General features: G+C 32.7%; 3 protein-coding genes across 4 annotated transcripts; 1 reads left to right on the top strand and 2 right to left on the bottom strand.

Moving 5' to 3' along the window:
• Positions 1 to 223: 223 nt before the first annotated feature.
• Positions 224 to 3,480, bottom strand: LOC111283670 (glucan endo-1,3-beta-glucosidase 2-like). Its single transcript, XM_022872247.2, has 4 exons — positions 3,250 to 3,480; positions 940 to 2,193; positions 777 to 804; positions 224 to 650 (listed from the first exon to the last, which is right to left on the bottom strand). Exons 1-4 carry the CDS (start codon positions 3,305 to 3,307, stop codon positions 497 to 499), a joined length of 1,494 nt encoding a protein of 497 aa, XP_022727982.2. The 5' UTR covers positions 3,308 to 3,480; the 3' UTR covers positions 224 to 496.
• A 738-nt stretch (positions 3,481 to 4,218) lies between these two features.
• Positions 4,219 to 10,676, top strand: LOC111283439 (uncharacterized). 2 transcript variants are annotated; one of them, XM_022872007.2, is made up of 12 exons: positions 4,239 to 4,612; positions 5,316 to 5,796; positions 5,917 to 6,073; positions 6,194 to 6,227; positions 7,112 to 7,412; positions 7,487 to 7,937; positions 8,038 to 8,086; positions 8,231 to 8,356; positions 9,046 to 9,150; positions 9,280 to 9,371; positions 9,466 to 9,619; positions 10,323 to 10,676. In XM_022872007.2, exons 1-12 carry the CDS (start codon positions 4,481 to 4,483, stop codon positions 10,587 to 10,589), a joined length of 2,349 nt encoding a protein of 782 aa, XP_022727742.2. In that variant the 5' UTR covers positions 4,239 to 4,480; the 3' UTR covers positions 10,590 to 10,676. The 2 variants fall into 2 exon arrangements, with proteins under 2 accessions (XP_022727739.2, XP_022727742.2); XM_022872004.2 differs by having other exon boundaries at positions 4,219 to 4,612; positions 5,316 to 6,073.
• A 6,382-nt stretch (positions 10,677 to 17,058) lies between these two features.
• Positions 17,059 to 19,163, bottom strand: LOC111283695 (transcription factor MYB20-like). The gene is made up of 3 exons (XM_022872280.2): positions 18,799 to 19,163; positions 18,216 to 18,345; positions 17,059 to 17,896 (listed from the first exon to the last, which is right to left on the bottom strand). The coding sequence occupies exons 1-3, from the start codon at positions 18,929 to 18,931 to the stop codon at positions 17,212 to 17,214; spliced, it is 948 nt and encodes a 315-aa protein (XP_022728015.2). The 5' UTR covers positions 18,932 to 19,163; the 3' UTR covers positions 17,059 to 17,211.
• Between the last annotated feature and the right edge of the window lie 4,106 nt (positions 19,164 to 23,269).

Genomic DNA, 23,269 nt, shown 5'->3' with positions numbered 1-23,269 from the left:
GGATATGCCTAAAACCCGACCCGACATTATTAAAAAATTATTTTTTAATTAATTAATTAATTATTTATATATATATTTATATAATAATATTTTTAAATATTTATATTTAAAAAATAATATTTTATTAATTTCGAATCGGGTCGGATACAATTTACATATTATCGGGTCGGGGTCGAGTTCGGGTATTAAAAAATTCGGATCGAATCGAATCGGGATTGGATTTGATAAAGCATAAAATCGGATCGAATTCGATAAAGCATATAAAATCGGGTCGGGTTCGGGGAGAGCAAAACTCACCCCGAACCCGACCCGATGCCATCCCTAGTCAGGCTCGTCCATCTTAATTTTGTACAAAATTGAATGGCCACTCCTCCTTAAAACACCAGGTCACTATCTCCATAATAAGAGAAAAAAACTCCCTGTGACCACCATTTTTACGCTCCGAATTTGATTGAATAAATTGCAAAAGATCCCAAAATACACCAACCACCAAGCCCTACAAGAGAATTACACTCCAGACCATGACTTTGATTAACACTAAAATGCTTGTTAAGCCTCCCTTGCCATAATTTCGACCTGGTGGTGAATCGGAACTAGTAGAATTCATGGATGGCGCTGTGATATTTACCATGGTTCCATTCCTGCCGAGGCTGCATCATATATCACAAAAAAATTGAGGTTCTGACAATTAGTTTTTATGAGAAAGATAAGCTTTTAACATATTTAATAACATATGGAACAAGTAAAAACTCTAAGCCAGATGGCTAAATTGTTACCTTCCTGGAAAAATACAAGAACCATGACCTGCAATTAGCAAAATTGCTATTAGTTTTCTTCCAATGTAAGTTTTCAATCTAGAAAAGAAGGGCTGTATTAATGTAGTAAGCACAAGCTTTCAATGTATTAGTATCGATGCATGTATTAGTATCAATGTATTACTTGGATTTGTAGTTGTAATATCTGCAACACCATTGAAGTCACATGCTTCAGAAGTCTTCCCCAACCGGTGATAGTAAGTGTTGAATGCATAAGTTGCATGGGCGATCACATTGTCTGGCTCATAACATGGTTTTCCTTGCAACAATGGTGAACAATCCACCTTGCCAGGTCCACAAGCCCAATCTAAAGCAGCCTGCAACATCTTTGGATCAGCACCATCCTTTGCAGCACAATAAGTTTGGTTAGTAGTATCATTTGCTAACAACGATCCTGACCCAGTCAAGCGTAATATATAAACAGGGTCACCATTCGCATCAAACAATCCCCAATTCTTCTCTGAGATTGGCCCTGGTTTCATGTTCTCATTATACAGCTCATAGATGTAAGTACTAACAGCAATTCCAGGGCGCTTAGGAGTTCCAGTTTTATTTATCACATGGCGGATCAAGTTGCTGTTGTAAGTGTTGGCATTCTCTATTGTTGCATCTGGCTCATTAGAATCACCTTTTGATGGCCAGCCAGTTTCAGTCACTATAACAGGAATGTTGGTGAAGTTTAGAAAAGCCATAGCAAAATATGCAGCATCAACCACAGCATCAAAGACATTGGAGTAACGGACAAGTGTGTTAGAGTCAACAGCTTCCTTGGTTGGAGAGAGAGGCTTGAAAAGTGCATAGTCTAGTGCAATCACACCATTTGATTGCATATAGTCATAGTAAGGGTATAGATTAAGCATGAGAAATGAGCCTGAAGACTGCAAGAAATTGAGCATAGGGACCAAAACCGGATTCCATGAGCGGTTGAAGAAGGCTTGGGAAGGTGGGAAAGAATCAAGGATTATGGAGGAAGAAAGAGGTGAAGACACTTTGATTTGTTTATCTAAATTGGATGCTACAAGGGCCGAGTGAATGAACTTAATGGCATTCACAAGGACTGGTGCTGCATTAGGAAGAGTAGTCAAAACTTCAGAACCTACACAAATTGCTGTGATGCTGGTTGCAGGATAATGTGCTACAATGTTCCGAGAGACCCAATTAGCAGCAGTGGAGTTTGATTGGCCAATGCCAAGTAGTTGCTCATTGGGGATAGAGACCATAACACGAATGCCACTGTTTGCAAGAGCAACTAGCATGCCTTGGTCAGCATTGTATAGCCTAACATGTCGGATTTGCTGAGCTTTAAGAAGAGCAACCACCTGAGTTGGGTGTGGCATGTCTGATAGGTCTGTTCCTATATTCACACCAATATATGGATCTGCAACAACATTAAACTAAAATAATTACAAATACACATTCAAAATTTTAAACACATTTTCCATTTTACATTGATTTGCCAGCTAATTGTTGCACAATTTTAGCTCCCCCAAACTTAAAATTGTTGTATATGTACATTTTATCAAATCTTTTTATAGAGCAATGCATGCGTCTTCCTGATGCAATCAGACTGTTATTGTCAATCATGGGTGCTTGCTAGCTACATCAAAATGATAAAAATAAAAAATACTAAAAAATAAAAATAATGGAGAATGGCATGTTCCCTATGCCAATGCCGACGTTATGTTCTAATATCTAGGCAAAAGTACTTACATCCGGTAACCTTTAGACCACTTTTTCACTACCCAGACAAACGGTAATGCCACTGCCCAAGATTTTCTTTATATATAAAAAAATACAGTAGTTGCTAGAATGAATCAGCGAAATGACCTCTAAATCTAGCTGGAAGACACTATTAGAGCTACCTCGATTTTGATTAAAAAATATGTAGTCGGTCGGGGAAAAATATTCTTGAAACCCCCAGCATGAAAGCTGCCTTCCACAATGTACATAGACAAATCTCTCTGTCTTCCACAATGTAATTCAAAAAAATAATTGAATTACAGTAACCGCATCCCCTTACATGCGGTTAATACCTTTCTTCCCAGGAGAGTTTCTCTTTAACACCCCCCAACTTCCCTTCTGTCCTTAGTTATTCTCTAATTTAAGGCTTCCAACCTACTAAATTCCACAGGCAAAATAAAAAAGAAAAAGAATTCCAAATTCCAAATTCCAAGACAGACAGATCACATTTTCTAAGACCTTTTTAACTCTTTTAAGTTGCAATAGCTCATCTTCATCAGATTTCCATCACTAAACTGAACACAAAAAAAAAAAAAAAAAGATTGCAGACAATGTTAGCCCATTGCAAAGCATTTGAAGAACATTTGTTAGAGATTCAGAGTCTTAGAAGAAAGTATCAGGTTATAGTTGCAAACCCTTTTAGATGAACTTCTCAGACATTGAGAAATGGAAAAGAGAAAGATAAAAGCCTTACCTTCATCAGCTATTGCTTGAGCAACTGCTAAAAGAAGAAGAAGAATAAGCAAAGCCATAGGTCAAAATGATTCTGATCAAACAGACAAGATTCAAGACTGAAGAGAAGACTGAAAGAAAGAAAAAGAGTGAGATGTGGAAAACGGCAACAAGTAAAAGGAAGTGGGCAAAGGTGTGAGAAAATAAGAGAAGAAAAAGAAGGGAGCGACTGACTACTGAGGGAGGGAGAGCTAATGAGCTATAACTACACGGCTACAATTTATAACTGTGAAACTAGTAAAAACAAAGTAATGGAAGTGGGGTAAAGCTAGGAGAAACAAAAGACATAAATAACTCAAAACTGCCTTAAAACATGTAATGAAATTGTCAGCAGATGAACGGGTAAGATATCATCTGCAGCATGTTTGTCAGTTACAGCAAATAATGGACAGTATCTTAAAGAACTTTTTGTAGAGAGAAAACCCAAAACCCAACGCCAAGGAACCTTTTTCTTCTTAGTATTTGGATTTTACTTCATTTCGTTGGATTTAGCCGTTACAGCTTGCTCATAATTTGCAGTCCATTTCTCAGGTTTTGGGTACCTATGGATTTGAGGTGTTTGAGACAAGGAGTAGAGTTTGGGCTTGTGGGGCACCCTTTGCTTAGATACAAACAAAAGCACCCAAGGTAACCCCATCAGTTGGTCTCAACGGTCATTTTCTTTTTCCTTATCATTATCACTATCATTATTATGACTTACATATAATAGGACAGATTCTTTACCTTTACCCTTAATAATGAATGGCAAATTAAATGTGAAGTTGTCAATGTTGGAATATACTAACTAATAATAGTAATTTAAAAAAATACTCTTAAAATACTCAATAAAAATTGCCATAAAACGTTGGCCTAGCAGCCCACAGCCCAAGAACAATCTCTTTAGGTTAGTAGCCCACAATCTAAGTACTATCTCTTTGCGTCAGTAGCCTACGGCCCACTTTAAAGAAACTTAACAAGAGAAGCAAAACAGCCATATCCCTCCTCTCCTCTGCAAACTTCACTCTCTCCTCCCTCTCTGCCGAGTTCCAATCAAAGTTTCCCACTCGTTCGCCATTATACGCGCCTTTGCCTCTCAAATTTCGGTTTTTTTTTTTTTTAACCTGAGATTATGGAAACCCTAAATTTGATATTTTTCCTTTTAATTTGATAATTTCTGTCCTTTTCTTAGATTTGATGTAGCGAAAGAAAAATCCATGGATTGTCTTTGTGTTCCTGAGGGTGAATTTGAAGAGTTGCTTGAACATGTTCCTTTATCAACAAGACGAAAATTATTACTTTCTTCCACCGTTTCGTTTAAAAACCAAGTTAAAAGCTCCAATTCCCTGGTAATTACTTACATGTCCAGTATATTTCATTAAATTATTTGTTTTTGTGACGAAATTTGCTTGTTGGCTTTAGTTTTAGTATATAAAAATGGGATTTTAGGGTTTTTGATGGTAATTATTGATTTGGTTTTTTTTTTTTTTTTGTGATCAAGTTTGAAAATTTAAGTGTCTACTTTGATGCTTTGATATAGACATCATAAGTTGAAGAAATTTTGCTGTAAAGCTAAATGAAGATTATTCAAAAAACGAAACAAAATGAATCAATGGCATAGTTTTGTAACTTAGTATGGAATAATATCAATTTCAAAGGCTGACTTGAAAAGAAAGCTTCTTAGTTTGTGTGGTTTATTGTTTAATTATAGGTCTATCTCTCTGGTCGTTGAGTTTAGTTAATCTAATGGCTTTGTTGATCGGTGATTCCATCTGTTGAACTAAAGTGGACTTTGCTTAGAACATTTGAACGTCTGTCAGTAAACATGAGCTTTATCGTCAGTAGTTGAAATGAGATTTCACTATAAGTTGGATGCTAAATGAAGATAAAACTAGAAATATTGTCATTTTATGTGAATTTCAAATTAGCAATTATTTCTGGTCAGAAAAAAAGGGCAATTATTGTCTGTGTGTATTTATGTTTTGACTCTCTTGTTTGTTTGTTTCTTTTTTTCTTTCCCATGTTATATATATTGGAGATTGGTATATTCAGGGCCTTCTCTCTCTCCCTCCTTGCACTGCCGGAGATCAGGTGGATCAACATTTGCCAAAAGAAGACGGTCCTAATTGGAAAGTTACTGCTGATGCAACCAATGAAGTTGCAACCAATGAACATTCCTTAGATTCTGGTGCAGTTGCTCGATGTTCTCAGTATACCACTTCTTGCCAAGGTGTAGGTTTGCCTATAAATGGCAACAGCCAAGGAGGTCAAGCAGGCAAGCTGACAGGTACTGAAGATAATGCTCGTGCTTCTGGACTGGAAAAAATTAATGTTGGCGTCCCTCTGCCTCCAAATCCTGTGCTGTCAAATGTTTCTGATATTATAAAGGTTGAGTGTGCTCATAACATGCTGCGGAGTCTATCAAAAGATGATACTAATAGTTCTGCTGGTACTGGTGATATAGCTTCTTGCCAAGATGTAGGCTTGCCTATTAATGGCAACAGCCAAGGAAGTCAAGCAGATCAGCTGAAAGGTACTGAAGCTGATGCTGATGCTGATGCTTCTGGACTGGATAAAATCAATGTTGGCATCCCTCTTCTTCAAAATCCCATGCCATTGAATGCTTCTGCTATTAAAAATGCTGACTGTGCAGATAACATGCTGTTCAGTTTATCAAAAGATGATAGAAATAGTTCTGCCAATACTGGTCTTATGGCTGAGAATGCCATGGATAAAAGGCTCAGTGAGTTTACATTTGATGAACTTGACCACATTGTATTGAAAGAAAGACAAAAATTACTTCTAAAAAGGTGCCATTTTGTTTCTGGTGATTATTGCTTATTTCAAGTTAGGCATTGGGTCCATATGTTGTACTTTTTAAAACTTGCCAGTGTTTAACAAATAGTTAATTTTTATGTGTGAATTTACAGGAAACTAACGGAATTGGAAAAGCCAGCTCTTGAGGTAATTTGTGTTCCTTTTTACAAGTTAGAAGTATGATCTATCTTTGTTTTCAAAGTTTGCAGGCAAGATCATGGCGAATGCAATAGAAGTTCTGCACCAGTTTGACGGGATAACTACATTTTCAGTTTTTATTTATTGTACTTTATAAATATTTTTTGGTATATCCTCTAGGACCACTCCCTTACCTCTTCTATGAGAACAAGGATTAAATGGGGAATAGAAGTTGAATCTGAGTTTTTTCTCTCATTGCTTTCTCTTCTCTTGCCTTGCTGGAATTTGCAAAACCAGTTCCAGAGGGAAATTATCTTGCGTTTTTTTATGTTGGAAGTAAAACCTTTGTTTGTCTTCAAAGAGTTCTGGAAGTTGAATCTGAGTTTTTTCTCTCATTGCTTTCTCTTCTCTTGCCTTGCTGGAATTGGCAAAACCAGTTCCAGAGGGAAATTATCTTGTCTTTTTTTATGTTGGAAGTAAAACCTTTGTTTGTCTTCAAAGAGTTCTGGACATGCTTAGAACATGGTAGTTCTTGTACATTGTTTATACTAGTTTTATGGTAAAACTTTGTTTCAATTTTTGTTAATTGTGTTTTGTAATTTCTTCTTACCCACTACCTCTTCTATGAAGAAAATGATTGAATAGTGAATGCAAGTTTTAATGTGACTTTTTTCCTTTTTTTGCGAAATATCTTTGTATTGGTTATTGTTTGTTAAATTGGGGATAACAGTATTATCTGAAGCTTGAACTTTGACTTCTTAGCTCAATGGTTTATGGATCAATCTTGTTGTTTTGAGTAATATGGTGTAAGCTCATATTCAAGCATTTTCCTTCTCCTTTTTGGATTTTTTTTTGTTCATTTTCTGATTTTTATGTCAATTAATGGTACACAGGGTACCTCTGTGGGGTTGGCAGAAGATCTTATGGAATACTCTGCCAAGATAATTAAAGAAGAGCTTCAGCCTATCGATGGAGAATGTATGACAGCTCGAAATCAATTTAACGACATTCCTGTAGGAAGTGCTTCGGATCTTTCTAGTTGTTCAGTGAATGGTTCATCTGGTTTGGAATACTTTGCTGGGAGGAACAAAGAAGAGCTTCAATTTGTTAATGGAGAATCCTGGTTGGTTGGAAATGAACTTAATGTCATTCCTAATAGAAGTGCTTCTGATCTTCAAAGAACTTCTGCCACTGGTACAATGGATTATATTGTTTGTTGGATGTCTGCTACAGGTAACAATATTTACTATTGCCTGGTTGTTGTGTAGGGACTGAGGCAGCTAGGTCAGAAAATAGAATGGAAGAAAGCAACATAATATGTCCCTCTGAGAGAACATCCTTGGAGTTCAAATCACATGATGGAGATGATTATGTTCCTGCAAGTACAAATAACATATACAATTCAACTCTGAATACTTCTGTCAAAGTGAAAGTTGAACCATTGGATTACAATAACTTGCAAAATCCAGAAAAGAACACTTCGGACAACATGGTATCAATAAAGTATGAAGAGGACATCTCTGATAGGATAGACTATATGCTACTACGAGATCGGATGAAGCTGCTGACATCAGTTGAGGAGTTTGAATTGAAGGCTTCCAGGAATTTTGAGTGCTTGAGGAAAACTGATCCTGCAGCCTGTGGGTTTAGCTCCATTGTTTCTGAATCTGCCGAAACACTAAGGGTAAACCGTCCAAGGAAAAGAAAGAAGACTGCCACGTAGGATCTGTTTTGCCTTCTAGTTATATCCAATGTTTTTGAATTGCGCTTCTCTGTGATCGTTGTCTCAGGAATCTATTGCTTGTGAAACTAATTTCAGGGATTCAGTTCTAACAGCTTTAGAAGAAGACGCACCTGGACTTCTCAAGGTAGTGTATGCATTATACTTTCTTCTTTACGGTGAAACATGGGTTGATTTTCTATAGGAATGTCAACTGGGTGGTTGTTTATGTAATTTGAAGCTACTAGGGCTGGATTGTCATCTTTAGGTTTCTTAAATATATCAATTGCAGGTTTTGCTTGATAATGGTGTTTCAGTTGATGAAATTAAGCTTTATGGGGAGTCAGAGAATGATGATGCCTTAGATGAATCATTCAACGAAGGCAGCTTCTCAGAGCTTGAAGCTGTGATGACAAAGGTTCAAAAGGGTTATTGCCTTCTATACTTATTTTGTGCAGTTTTATTTTTGCCGTTTCCTTAATGTGTTTTGATGCTTAATTCAAAGGAATCTGACAGATCAGTTTCTAAGGATACTTACAAAAAGTTGAAAAACTAAGCGCTAATGTTTGGTTTATCTATACATAAGCCAACAAGTAAAGTTCACTTCATTTAAATTCAAAATGGAGCGGTCAACAGATTTAATAGTATTATTTCCCAATCATTGCTGAGAATTGTCCTAATTGAATATGTTTTAAGTTGCTCCCAAAGCAGATAGGCACAACTTCTTTTCTGCTTACGGCTTTTAGTTTAGGTGACCTCAGAGTATGGGATATAAGGCTTAGTTTTTTTGTTGTTGTTGTATGTACACATCATACCTTGAAGATGTGTTTAATTTGGTCTGTTCGAGTTTAAGAGGCACCCCTGCTATTCAAAAGACAATTTTATTTTTTCATCCAACTTTAAAGGGGACTCCATATGAATAATTTATTCTCTAGTTTCTCTTTGACAATATGAAAAGGATTAACAGTCTGCATAGCAGGAATTAATTATCAATGAACTGAGATTTCTCTATTTTCCAAAACTTCTATTTGCCACATTGGATTTAAAATTCTTTTCCTTCCGAATGGCTTCTGATGTTAGCTTTTCTATTAATAATGTTTGGGACAGCTATTCTCTCAACCCAGCTCCTTATTGAGGTTTGCCACTTTACGATGCTCAAAGGGCTCAAAACCTAGTTATTGCGTGGCTTGCCTATTCTCACTTGTGGAACAGGTAAAAGCTTTGTATGGCATAAATATGTTGAATTTGTACTCCATAACAAGTTTACTTTGTCTTCAGTCATTAATTGCTCTTTTAATTTATATATTTTTTTAACTTTTCTCCTTTTTCCTACTCTTGCAGACCCGGTATCTGCAGTTTCGTAGATGGCCAGTTGAATGGGGTTGGTGCCGAGATCTTCAGTCATTTATATTTGTCTTTAAAAGACATCACAGGTAAATAATCTACTTCTTGAATTATGTTTTGAAGTCTGCTTTTTTCAATTTATTATTTTGGATGATGCAATATTTTATATTGCCCTGAATGCAGAATAGTACTTGAACGCCCAGAATATGGTTATGCAACATACTTTTTTGAGCTGTTAGATTCCTTACCCATTGACTGGCAGTTGAAGAGATTGGTGACTGCCATGAAGCTTACTAGCTGTGGCAGGATTACGCTGATCGAGAACAAACGATTTTCGGTAATAATTCATTCCTTTTATTTAGATGATTGCTAGAGTGCAAATGGATTTATGAATTTTATAATTTTTTATCAGTTTTTCTAGAGCAGTTTACAATTTACTATCATAACTACAGAGAAGGGACAAATTATAAAATTATTAAAGGGAGAAATTGTATGATTGCTTATTCATGAGTTTGGATTACCGAAAAAGAAAGGGGAATGTTAATCTGGTTTTTATCAGTCCACATGCTTGGCTATATGTTAATTGTGTGAGAGTAATTCATTTGTTTTCTGCACAGAGCTCTTCATGAATAATTGGGTTATAATTTTGATTTCCTTGCTTATTTTCCTTTGTTTAAAAGATGTTCTCTGTCTAAGCTCATGATTATAGTTTTACTTGTATCTTACGTAAAACTCAACTGCTATTGTTAAGCAAGAGGAAAAACAACTTGCTGGAACTTCAAAAGGCATTTGTTTTTCCAAAGAAGAGGTTCCTAAGTTCATTTGCAGAAAAATGACAAGAAATGCATCAAACATTTTTTTTTATGGGTTCTGTTTTATAAAAATGTAGTAAAGCATAATAAAAAAATTGAGAACATCAATTTGACAGATTTTTTGTGTGATTTGGAGACAAGGGAAGCAGACCTGACTGCATCTCTATGTTAATTGATATAATGGGACGTTTCATTAAAGTAACTGCATCTTATTTATCTTTGGTTCAGGTTGGAGAAGACTTGACTGAAGGTGAAGCAAAGGTGTTAATGGAGTATGGTTGGATGCCAAATACTGGCTTGGGAACAATGCTCAACTACTGTGACAGAGTTGTTCATGATCGGAAGAACGAGAGTGACAGCTCGGAATGGAGATCAAAAATAGGAAAGCTGCTAGTAGATGGGTACAACGGTGGGACTATTGTTTCAACCAGTCTCGTGGAGGATGTCATTCAATATAGGGATGGTGAGAAGACACTGATTAAACTGGAATTCTGATTAGAGATTTGAACCGTGAACATGTACAAAGAAACATTTTGAAGGCTTTTAAGCAATCAACCGCTAACGAATTGAGTTCAAACTCCAGTTTACATGTTTCTCTTAGAAATAGGAAAATGTCTAATTATTGCTTTCATGTATTTAGCTAAATGGGAAATTCTGAATCCTCCAGTTTTCATAACTATACTTTGCCTTTTTTTGAAAAAAAATCATTCTTTGGTTATGATCGACAAACACAAACACAGATTCAGACGCGCACACTTTTTTTTTTTTTTGAAAGTTGAAATTTTATCAAAACAGAAAGGATTACAAAATTGAAGCCACACGATTACGTATGTGGGGTGATTTACGCTCATCTTAGCTAGAGAATATGCAAAATGATTTACATCTTTAGGCACACGGACGAACGAAATGTTTCTAACATCTTCGTATAGATTAGACAGATATAGACAGCAGGCATACATTAGGATGCCATTCGGTTTAATATCGACTAGTGAAGTGGAAGTTCAAAATTTTTTCTGTTTACACTTTTAGATGATTTTCTAATTGAGACTTCAAATTTTTCCTTTCCAATTAAGTCAAAAGCATGTAATTAAATCTAACAAATGATTGAATTTTATCGTTTACTACCTTGATAGGGTTTACAGATGATACTCTTGATGTAAGGTTCAATCCATTTGATTTAATACCTTGATAAATTTGAAGGTTTTCAGATGATACTTTTGATATAAAGTTTCATCCATTTAGTATCACATTCAAATCTCTAAAACTTAATCTAAATGATTGAATCAATCACGATTATATGTGAATTTGATAAAATTGAAAAATGACTTTTCATCGAAACATTAGCTTTTAACTTTTTAAAATAAAATAAAAATAAATTTGTTTAATACAATCGTCACAACATCTATAACTATAAAAAAATCCAACTCTTAAAAATAAGACATTAAGCGTGTAAAACAATTAGACATCAATAAAAATAAATTATTCGCGAATTCAACTAAAGACAGCATAAAATAATGTGAAATTTAGATTGAAAGGAGATAACCAAATCACTTTCCTCGTTTACAAGTGCATTGAATAAGATCAACCCAAGTGCTGTAATTGCTTTCGCAAGTTTGTTCATAAAAATAATACAAATGCGCATGCAGAATTGTCGGAAATCTATCTTTGAAAAAGATCAAACAAAGAAAAACAAAAACAGTGTTCATGACGTTATGGATGACATCTAAACTCAAACAGAAACATTAATATTGCAAAAAAATTATGAGTTATAAAATAATTGATACAGATTAGACCTGCGGGCAAAATCAAATTGATCATTTCAAAGACTAAAGGGAAAGAAAAAATTGCCAAATTGAAAAATCTTTAATGGGTCATGTGTCTTAATCTTATCCAAGTAGTTACATAAAATATTTGAAACCCCAAAATAATAAAATGTGTGGTCTCCAAAAATATGATGTCTCCTTTTCATTACCCCTAAAAAATGCTACCACCTTTACTCAATTGAAGAACAGTGTAGAAGCTTTCAGTGTATCCAAGAAGATAAAGTTTTTGAATAAAAATGGATGGTGCTGAAATATAATTATATTTTTTTATAAAAAAAAAAATCGTAACCTGAATATAGGTAAAGATTTATACATATATATATGTATGTATATATATCATGAGAAAGAAAGAAAGCGGTGGACATGAAAAAAAATGGGGAAAGTTTGCTGCATAAGCTCTAATTTTCCATGCCCCTTTTGTGGGGCTCTTATGGCCTAAGAAAAAAGTTCATATCCTCTAAATTTGATGATGTAGTGGCAAGCAAAAGTTTGAGGAAAAAACATTTTTTTATGCTCCACTTTATCATTCCACAGTTTTGGACCCAATAAGTACGTATCTATTTTCTGTTTGCTTTTTCTAGTCCATTGGAAACTTTATACCATGCACACATTTGTATATTAATCACTTTAATTTCACCAAATTCAAGTGCAATTCATTTTCGTTGGAAGAAACAAGATAAAGTGAAAAAAAAAAGTTGTAGTAGTTTAATATTTTTTACGAATTTTTAAATTTCACATATGAAATGTTTAATTAAGTTATATTAAAAGAACTAATAAATTAATATAATAATTAAATGAACATGTGATAGTAAATTAATTTCTGTTGTTGTAAAGTTTAAAAAGTTTATCATCTAAAGGGGTTAAACAATATAATCTTTTATTGAAGCCCTAATTTTTTTAAACCTTATTTCCATCAACATGACATGAGCATTGCGAAACGATGACATCTTGGGTTACTTATAATTATTATTTCATATATGAAAGGGATAAATAGACTATTATGGTTTTGAAGTTAGATTGAATGTCCACTCATTAGAGCATTGATTCAGTTGATTAATAATTAGAAAATGCCTCAAAAATATATAATTTATATATACATTTGAAATAAAGTGGAGGCAGAAGGGGCCCCAAAATCCACTAAAATGGCCAATGGTAAACATGCTCGTAGGGCGACCGAGATAGCATGCCTTAAAAGTTTTCATGTCGTCTAACCAGATTTGCCCTAATCTCCAGGAGAACTGAACAAAAAAATGTAAAAAATGGCTGACAAATCATCACTTCCTTTAAAAATATTATTTGCCCATTGTTTTATTCTTTTTTTTTAAATAAAATATATATATCAAATTTTAATTTTAATTCAATCTATTCTTACAATTATATATATTAAAAAATAAAATTCAAATCTTATCATTAACAACTTTTTTCTATTTTAAACCATGATTTTTTTTATAAAATATATATATTAATGTCAAGTGCCAACTTCATTTTTTTTTTCTCTCTCAAATAAACTTTATGCTATACCAAATGGCTTCATCTCAAGCTTTTATAAATTTTTTTCCAATCCATTCACTCATCCACTACTCTTATCCCTCTCTTATTTGAGTAAAATTTTCTAGGAAGGCAATCATTGTTATGGGAACATATGTACTCCTTTTCACATGTGCATTTTTTTATTACACACTTTCTTTATCTATTGTTGAACACCTACTTCAATATATGCTCATGTCATGATTAATCTTTGCTAATTCATCAACAATGGATTTGGTTGCAAAGTGGTTAGCATTCGAAAATCGACTATGAAAAAAATATTTAGAAAATATACATGTTGGTAACCAGTGGGGCATGACAATGAAGGATCCCACTATGACTTTTTGCTCTTTGTTGTCCCCAAAGTCAAAGTCTACCAAATCATTGAGTCACATTTAGACAATCGTGGTTGGTAGCTGCAAGCGACTCTAATACGCCCCGGACTCTTTACAAATAAAATCGACCTAATGATTCCTATGAATAATACTATCAACAAGTATTTCTTCTATGCAATTCTTGAGTAATTACTATAAATTTTTTTTTAAAGAATTCTTTCATGAGTAGGTAGCTAGATTTAATGTGTTTATTTTATGATAAAAACATTAATAAAAAATTTCAAGGCTTCGTTCAATTGTTTTTCATTAATAAAATAAATATCGATAGTAAAATAATCAAATAAATGAATTTTAAATGAATCTTATAAAATTTTTAGTAAAAGTGATTAGGTAATAGTAAAATTTGATAGAACAAATTTATAAATAAAAATAACTTATTTATATGTGAATACATGCAATATATTATTAAACAATCAAAAGTAAAACGAGTCGAGTTTTGTCTAATTATATTTTTTGTACACTAGAATAATTAATTCCAAAATCAAAATTAATTGAATTTCTTTTGAGTGATTTTGAAAAGTCTTCTTTTGAGTGATTTTGAAAAGTCGTTTTCAAGGAAGAGTTTTTTATCCCTTCAAAATAAACAGAAAATATTGATCAGATCTTTTGTAACTAATTAATTTGCACACGCTGGTTTTAAGTTGTTGAGCTAATTTGACAGAAACAAAGAAAAAATATGGGCGTTAGCTGAGATTAATGAAACATCAAAATGACAAGTGCTTTGTTGGATTTGACTTTGAGTTTAAGCTTTCCAACATTGATTTTGGAGTTTGGGAGAGAATGCCACTTGTCACATTGTAATAAAAAAGTTGGGGAAAATTATCTGTGAAGGAGATCGATTGGTTATGCCATAGCTTTAGTTTGTGCATTTTTATTTTTGGACTTCTATTTTTAAGATATATTGACATCTACTTGTTTTTAAATAAAGATATAATTTAATGAAATATTATACATTTAAGAAAAAACCAATAAATAAAACTACACAAACCAATATAAAATTCCACTTAATTCATAATGTGATAAGTAATAATTGATTCACCACCCTAAGAAGAGCGATAGATTTAAATTTTATCTCATAATTTATTGATTTGATTGTAATGTTAATTTATAAATCAATTGAATTAATAATTAATCAAATTATATCATTTTTAAATTTATCTAATCATATATTTTTTTTAGTATTTATCTAATAACTATGCACAAACTATGTTAAAAAATACAAATAATAAAAACTAAATTGATAAAACAAGCAAAAATAGTTTTCCTAGATGTAAAAATTTTGGATTTGAATTTAATTGATAAATATTTATTGAATCATCTCATATGCATAATTTTTAATTATTTATTTTAAATTATCGGATATAATATATCTTATTTTAATTTAAAAAATTAACAACTTATCTCACTCAAATTTATCTATAAAAAAACAATTATTTTATGAAAATTTTCATAGTCAACACAATGGAATTGAATTCTCAAGTCAAGAATGTAAAAGTTGTTACAGAGAAAATCAAAGACGGCAAAGGCTAAAGTATTCCTACCGGACATGGTGTATGATGTCCTGTCTCAACAGTTAGCATCTGACAACTTATTTAGGAGACTAGCAAGTTTTAATTTCTGGAGTCAACCCTTTTATTTTGTTTTTAAATTAACTTTCGACATTATTATTTGATATTTTTATTGATTTTCTCTTCAAATAATAATTTTTTTAATCAAGAAACGAGTGTTAATCACTGGCCTTTGATGTGACCAATTTTTATAAATGTTATATACCACTTATTTAGCAGGCATTCCAAGAAAAATTAAGCAATTTAACCTTTATAGTTGTGTTTGGGGAGATTAGTCAACCTTTATAATAAGATATATAATACACAGACAGTTGTTTCCAGTTCTCATCTATTAATTATATTTTCTTAATTTTCATATGTTAATTTTAATTTAATTGTTGGAGTATATATGTAAATTTGTTGAGTTTTTTTTTTTTAATTTTTTTCTTTTTATATTAAAATTTCCTACTATATAATTTCATTCACAAGATAGGACACGCATTACCTGAAATAAACATTGTAGTATTGGATATTGACCCTTAAACTTCTATTCTATTTTCACCTTCTTACAATTGAATTGAAACTATTATTATTTTATTTTACAATTGAATCTTAATTACAAGAAATAGCAATATGAATATAGAGAAACAAATGCTAATATATTAAAAAAAAAAAAAGAAACAAACAAACGAAAAAAGAAAAAAAATAATAGAAAAATGTGGTGGCAGAACAGCAAAAAATAATATTCAATTTAATGCAAATTAATTGGGGTCAAGAAGCTTCTCAGAAGCTGTAGTTGATATATATATAAATGGTTGGACCAATGTCATTGTTACTAGTAATCTACGGTTTTGGCTAACACGACCAAGCAATCTTTTGTAATATTGGTTTCCAAGTAAACCCAAAGTGTGATAAAATGCAAACATAAATACATATATTTTGAAAAAAAAAAAAATCTTTTCTTTAGTGTTTAGGGTTTAAGAATAACATACTACTGCTCGTCCAGAAATGAATAATATAATAAAAAATAATTTTTTACAAAATATACTATTCAATAATAATAATTTTTTCTTTTGTAATTGTTTGGCTCTAAATATAAAAATTTTTGTCTCATGTCAATATATTTTAGGTAAGCTGACTACCATCACGCCATTGGAATCACTGAAGGAATACCTAGTTTGTAGCCTAAAAATATTTCTTATAAAACTAATGAATTTAAATAAAAATAAATCAGTTTGCAAATGACTGAAAATAATTTTTGGTTAAAATACTAAAAAAAATTTATGTACTATTTACTTTTCTTAAATAAACTCATATTTTTATTGTATCTAAATAAATTTTATATTTTGATTTGTATTCAAATAAATTTTTATTTTAAATGAAAAAATGAGTTATATTAAGAATTTATTTAAGTATAAATTAAAAATTTAAAAACTTATTTAAATATAAATTAAATGTTAGAAGCTTATTTAGATTCAATTTAAAGATTAAAAACTTATTTTGAATTCAATAACAATATAAAATTTATTTAAATAAAATTATAAAGTTCAGAAAATTTTTTTTGTTATTTTAGTCATTTTTTTTTTTAACAAAGTAATTGAGTACTTGAGCGGGTTTCTTCACAAAATCCCATTCTTATTAAATAAGATTAAATTGAACTGACAACAACACATTGAAATTTTCTCTTCAATTCATCATATACAAATAAAAAAATTATTTTTTTGGAAAAGACTAAAAAGAAGTGATGGAAATCTTATTTTTCTTTCTGCAACTGATTAGCCAAATTGCAAATAAAACCCACAGTAAAAAAGAAATCAAAATCGAATCATAAGAGATCATATGTCCAAGAATCTTGATCAACACCCATTTTTGGGCACTGAATTAGAGGAGATGATAATGAATTAAGAGCTTGCTTTTTGTCACTATCATCATTGACTAGCAAATCCCAAATGCTGAAATCATCATCCCACAAGCTCAGGTCGTTGTTATTGTTGCTGCTAGTGTTGCAACCAGAGGGCCATCCAAAATCAGGGAACTGAAATTCTTCAAGGAACATGGAAGAGTCACAAGAAGAGGAAGAGGAAGAGGAAGATGGTGTTGATGGTGCACAATTAGGGACCAAAATCTCATGGGGTTGAATCAATGGAACTTCATCTGTGCAAAAACCATTATTATTGTTCATCATCATCTCCATTGGCTCAAAAAATGGAGTTGTCATGCTCTTATCTTCCTTCTTTGCTTCAGTTATTGTGGATTGTAAGGATGTTTCTGGCTCCTTGGTTTTGTCCATTTGAGACTTGACAGCAGCTTTTGAAACTTGTTTCTTTTCCCCTTGTTGCTGCTGGTGGTGGTAGTAGGGTAGCTGGGGTTGTTGTTCAGTGGTAGATAATGGCTTATGGGTGAGAGGATCAATGCCCATTTTCCTCAGTTTTTTCTTTATGTGAGTATTCCAATGGTTCTTGATCTCATTATCAGTTCTTCCAGGGAGATGAGAAGCAATCTTAGACCATCTGCAAAAATGATAAAAAAAAAAAAAGAAAAGAAAAACAAATCAGTGGAAAAGAAGACAAAAATAAAATCAAGTGAGATAATAAAGAAGACAAATTAGAAGGATGGCTTTTTATGGCCACAAGAGAGCTCAACGCAAAACAAATTTGCCCCAGTTATCAAAAGCTATCAGGTTTTTTTTTTTTTTTTTTAAAGAATTATCTCTACCTTTATATATATATAATCTTTAGACTAACAAACATTGATGAGTACTGCATAATAAAGAAATGGGTACATGGGGCTGACTGAGTATGGAATGGTGAAACTATCAAAGATGGGAACCTGTTGCCAAGTTGAGCATGGAGATCAATGACCGTTTGCTCTTCATATTCAGATAAAAGTCCTCTTTTCAGGTCAGGCCTAAGATAGTTTGTCCATCTCAGTCTGCAACTTTTCCCACACCTTAACAATCCTGCAATGACACATCCAACAAATTCATATTCCAGAGTAAATAATTAAAATTATTGCCTTAGTGGTCAGCTTTTCTGACTCTTGCCATTCCTAATCATTATGCCGAGTTGCCAACCCCCATCTTCATTTTTATATCCTTCCATTAAACAGAAAAAGGAAAAATAATAAGCTAAATGAATTGCATAAACAAGTACAAATGATTTCTAAACCAGCTTGAGCAATGTTTTTGCTTCATGAAAAACTGAGAAAAGAAAGTAAGAAAGATGTACAAATGATCTATTTGAGAAAAAAAAACGATTCACAAGACTAAAAAATTTTCTACATTCTAGAAAAAAACAAAAGATACCCTTCTTCCCCGACAACTTGAATAAAAATCCAAATTTGTTATGATTCCCTCTCTTTCTGTCTCGAAATGTGGGTGAGAGAAAGAAACTGAAAACAATGGGAGAGAAACCTGCAAGCTTAGGAACAGCTCTCCAACAGCATTGGCCATTGTTGAGGATGAAGTTAATAAGCTTCTTATCCTCCTCTGCAGTCCATGGCCCTTTCTTCAACCCAACTTTATCACAACATGGTTGTCTTCCCATCTTTTTCTAATAAGTACTGAATTCCCAAGGCTCCAACAAATATTTATTCAATGAACCCAAACTGATTATAAATATTATATCAAACTCTACCAGAGACAAATAGATTATAACATATGAGATAGACAGACAGACAAAGAGAAGGAAAGGAAGGAAACCCTCTTCAAAATTTGATGCACTAATAACAAGGCACAAAGACAAGTTCCCACCTTCATATATAAATGAATCAACCCCCCTCCCAAACCAATCAATGCTTAGTCCTTTTTTTTTTTACTTTGACAAAAATTTTATATATATTTATTTTTAATACTGTTACTTTTAGTCTGGGTTTATACACGTGTATTTTTATCAATGGGGGAACGCGTAACAGAAGTGCGAAGCCACTTTCAGAAAGCTCTACTTCATCGAACTTTTCCATTTTTTTTTCTTCAGTTTCAAGGGTGAGATACTCTCATGAACACACATCATAGCACAAGGAAAAGTAAAAGTAAAAGTAAAACAAAACCCAACAATCTCCCCTAGGAAGATAATTTTTTTTCAGATTTTAATTTTCATTTTGTTTAAACATAAAGGATTTGTTTACTTTTGTCTGATGCTTCCATAGTCTTATGTACCAAGTGAATGTGGTCCAGTTTCTACTCCTACCCAATTTCTAAGGCTCATCTCCTTCCTCAGAGAATCCAAAAGATGAAGGAAATTTTTATGATACTAAAAGGCATTTTCAGTATACAACCAACTTGATGAATTCAAATATTACCTTTTTCCTCTTTTTTTAATTAATGTCTCAATTCATAAACAACATGGAGTCCAATTGTAAATATACATAAAAGAGTAGGTATACATGCACTACCAATATGCAATTGGACATCGTATCTAAACTAATTTATACAATATTGTATTATAATGTTGGTAGAACTATCTTGTTTTTAAAGCAAAATAAGCCATAATATTCTTAAGTTGTAATACAATTACAAAGGGAAGTAGCTTCACTGAGCATGCAGGGCCAAAATAATGGTAAAAAAAAATTCATTCCAGGCTCCAAGGTTTATCAGCTTGCGACACAGCTACGGAGCTATCATTATACAGAGAGACTTGCCACCAATCTTCAAAATCATCTTTTTGGGACTCTTAATTTGAAAAGAAAGGGCGTAAAAGAGTCTCTGCTAATTCAAGGTATCCCCATTACTTCTTGTTGCACTGTTACAACTGGCTGGGACCTTCTCTATTAGTACTCTATTAAATAATCCTACTATATATGCTTGGTTACAAAAATTCTAACTCTGCTGCAGGGTTCGGTTCAAACATCATTGACCCAACAACTTTTCGGATATCCTACTATGTTGGAACTGATCAGATTTGTGTGGTTTCTCGAGATTTGACTATTGATTTCTCTAGCATGTTGTAGTGGGATTGGTGAGAAAGAATAACCAACAATTTTAGCTTGTTCCTCAACCAACTTTGTTCATCTATTTGTATTCTAACTCTATATACTATTTTTATTCTCAAATGATCATATATGTGTGTATGTATACATGTGTGCACGGTAATAAAAGTTATTGAGCTTGAATTCTTAATTAAGATGAGTAATCGCGCAATTACTATAAACCCCTGACACTATTTTTTTGGCTTTTTTTATTTTATTTTATTTCATTCATAGATATTTTCTTAGAGGATAGATAAATGGAAAGGACTGGACAGGAGGTTCAGGTAACAAATAATAACTGGTACAAAATAAAGAAAACAAAGCATACAGGCAACATTGATATTCTGGACAGTCTAGAGGACGTTGTCCTCACTGATCTCCCCCTTCTGTTGAGCATATGGCACATTTCAATCCTTGGTTGCTCATGCATTTTGTGCTTGCCAGTTTCCCGAAGTGAATTATAATCACTTTGATGGGTACAACTTATCACTAGTGTGTCATATCCTAATTATTACTAAACAAAACAAACCCCAAACCATATTTCTCCACCAAAGACATAGAAACACCAAATTAAGACAGAAAGAACAAAAGGAAGAAGAGGAAACAAATTGCTGTATCAAAGCCTATTAAAGCAAAGCTTGGAAATATCCATGATCTTCTTATTAAATTTATATATCCAAGATGGTAGAGACATATGTTTATATAATTGAAATGCATTTATTTCATAATTATTTTAATTTATTAATTTTTAATTATAATCTAATGAATATTGGCCCAAAATATTATAATCTAATGAGCTTAAATGACAACCTGTGAATAACTTAAATGCTTTCAGATTTCAACTTTATAAAAACTAAACTGAACCCTGCTCGGTTTGCAGTAACAATTGATTGAAACAGCCTTTTACCAGCATGGTTACAGCTGGCCTACAATGTTAAGCTCATAATCTTCAAATTTTCGGAAGCTCTCTCAACATGCAGCAACAATGATTCAGTAACCCTCTCAATTCCATATTTTACTATAGTCAAAGCCTCAAGGACAGGGGAATGAGAAAGTATTAGCTTTAAAAATTCCCATTCAGGTTTGGTGCCACAGAGGCCTCTGATCCTCACCACTTTAAGTTGGCTGAAGAAGAAATCATACAGGTACTGTTCTTTAAGAAAATCAACAACAGGTCTGATTTGGGAAAAAAGAAGAGACCCAACAATGGAAAGCTTCTCTTCATTCCAAAACAAACGAAAGCCCATGTGTACTAGTGAGATGAATAGTTTGTTTTCTTCTTTCCCATTTTAAGTCCATTGGGCTCCAAACATCGAAATTTGAGCTTTCTTATGGAAATTGTAAGAGCCCAATAACCAAAAAAGAAAAAATCAAAATTTAGGAAAGATTTAGGAAAGTCGGTTTTAAAGTCTAACCACATATTCGAGGACAAATTACAAAAAAAAATGTGATTAGATGCTAAATAAATTAGTTCTTATGGATTTTTGGTTAATTTTTAATCAACATAGTTAAAAGTAAAATGTAAAATGGCATATATGACACTATTAAATTAACAATTTATTTATAATTTTATCTTTTATTTTTCTCCTTTTATAGGAAACACAACATTTTTTTTTTGCATTTCTAACATCTTTTTATTTCTTTTATTTTTCTTATTTCCTAAACGTAGTGTTAAAGTTGGTTGGGATATCTCCTAGAATCCTCGTTCCTGAAACAACCAGACAAAGATGCAGTCATATGCTAGAGATTTCCATCCCCTGCGGACAAAATTGGTTGAAGAGCTCAGACCTTATCCAAATTCGTTGGCAGTTGTTTTTTTCTCCCATTTTGTTGGATATACCTTCCTCTGAAAATCGTTAGCTCTCTAGAGCAATACTAGATTTCGTGGTTATCGTTCACTCGTTAAATATAATTAAAATTAATATCATCTTTTTTTATTTGTTTTCTCTATGTCATTTCTTTTTCTTGATTACATGCTACGAAAAGGAGTTATATAAGAGATAAAAAGGGTTGGCTGCACTATTAATTAGGACCACATAATTTTTATTTTATTGAATAGATATATTTATTTATTTATATCATGATCGAAGTGATTAAGACAAGGCAAAAAGGCCGGATGCAATTTGAACTTTTAAGCATAAATGGTTGGGGGCAAAAGACCACAACAAATTGCACAATCAGCACACTTTAGAGCTAAGCTTTTTGGTTGGAACCAAGAGGCCATAATTTGAGGGGATCAGTTTCAGCTCTCTACTGTCCCAAAATTTGTGGTGCAGGTGCATCCTAATCTAGTAGCTCATGGCAGATTTCTATTGGTTGGATAAATTTTCTCTAGGTTTTCCGAGCCAGCATCTTTGTCATCAGGTGAAAGCTGCTTATTTATGTCCACGTAAGCACTGTTCTGATCATAACTCAACTGACGTGCTATAAGTCAGCTTGACATGTTGTCTTGTGGTTGGGGCTACTTCAACTACTGTAATTAAAGCAAAGTTAGTGTGAACAAACCCTTGATATCTAACCATCAATAGAATTGATTGTACATGTTGTATTGTCACATTGGAGAAAATTAAACCACCCAATAATCATCTGACTTTACATTGTTTATCTATAATAAATGTCATTTTCATATATTTAAATTGAACCGTCATGAAATACGTGATTATCTTAATAATATATGTGTGAATAATTTATAATAATTCAATTATTGATTAATCCAACGTCCATGGTGCTTCATTTCTTTTCACCCCTTCTTAGAGTTACCTTTGAATGAGGGTAGTTTAGGCGGTTAAATGACAGCAACAGTCATTAATGGTCACCAAACTAGCATTGCTGATGCAGTTATATGTCCGTACCATTCCAACAATTGTTTTACATTGCAGTATCTAATAATCGGTAAATCTTTGTAAAGGAGTTGAAAG

This window comes from Durio zibethinus, chromosome 3 (genome assembly GCF_047325235.1).
Source record: "Durio zibethinus cultivar Kanyao isolate XHJ-2024 chromosome 3, ASM4732523v1, whole genome shotgun sequence".
Classification (NCBI taxonomy): Eukaryota; Viridiplantae; Streptophyta; class Magnoliopsida; order Malvales; family Malvaceae; genus Durio; species Durio zibethinus.
This window is presented reverse-complemented; position numbering and strand designations above follow the sequence as displayed.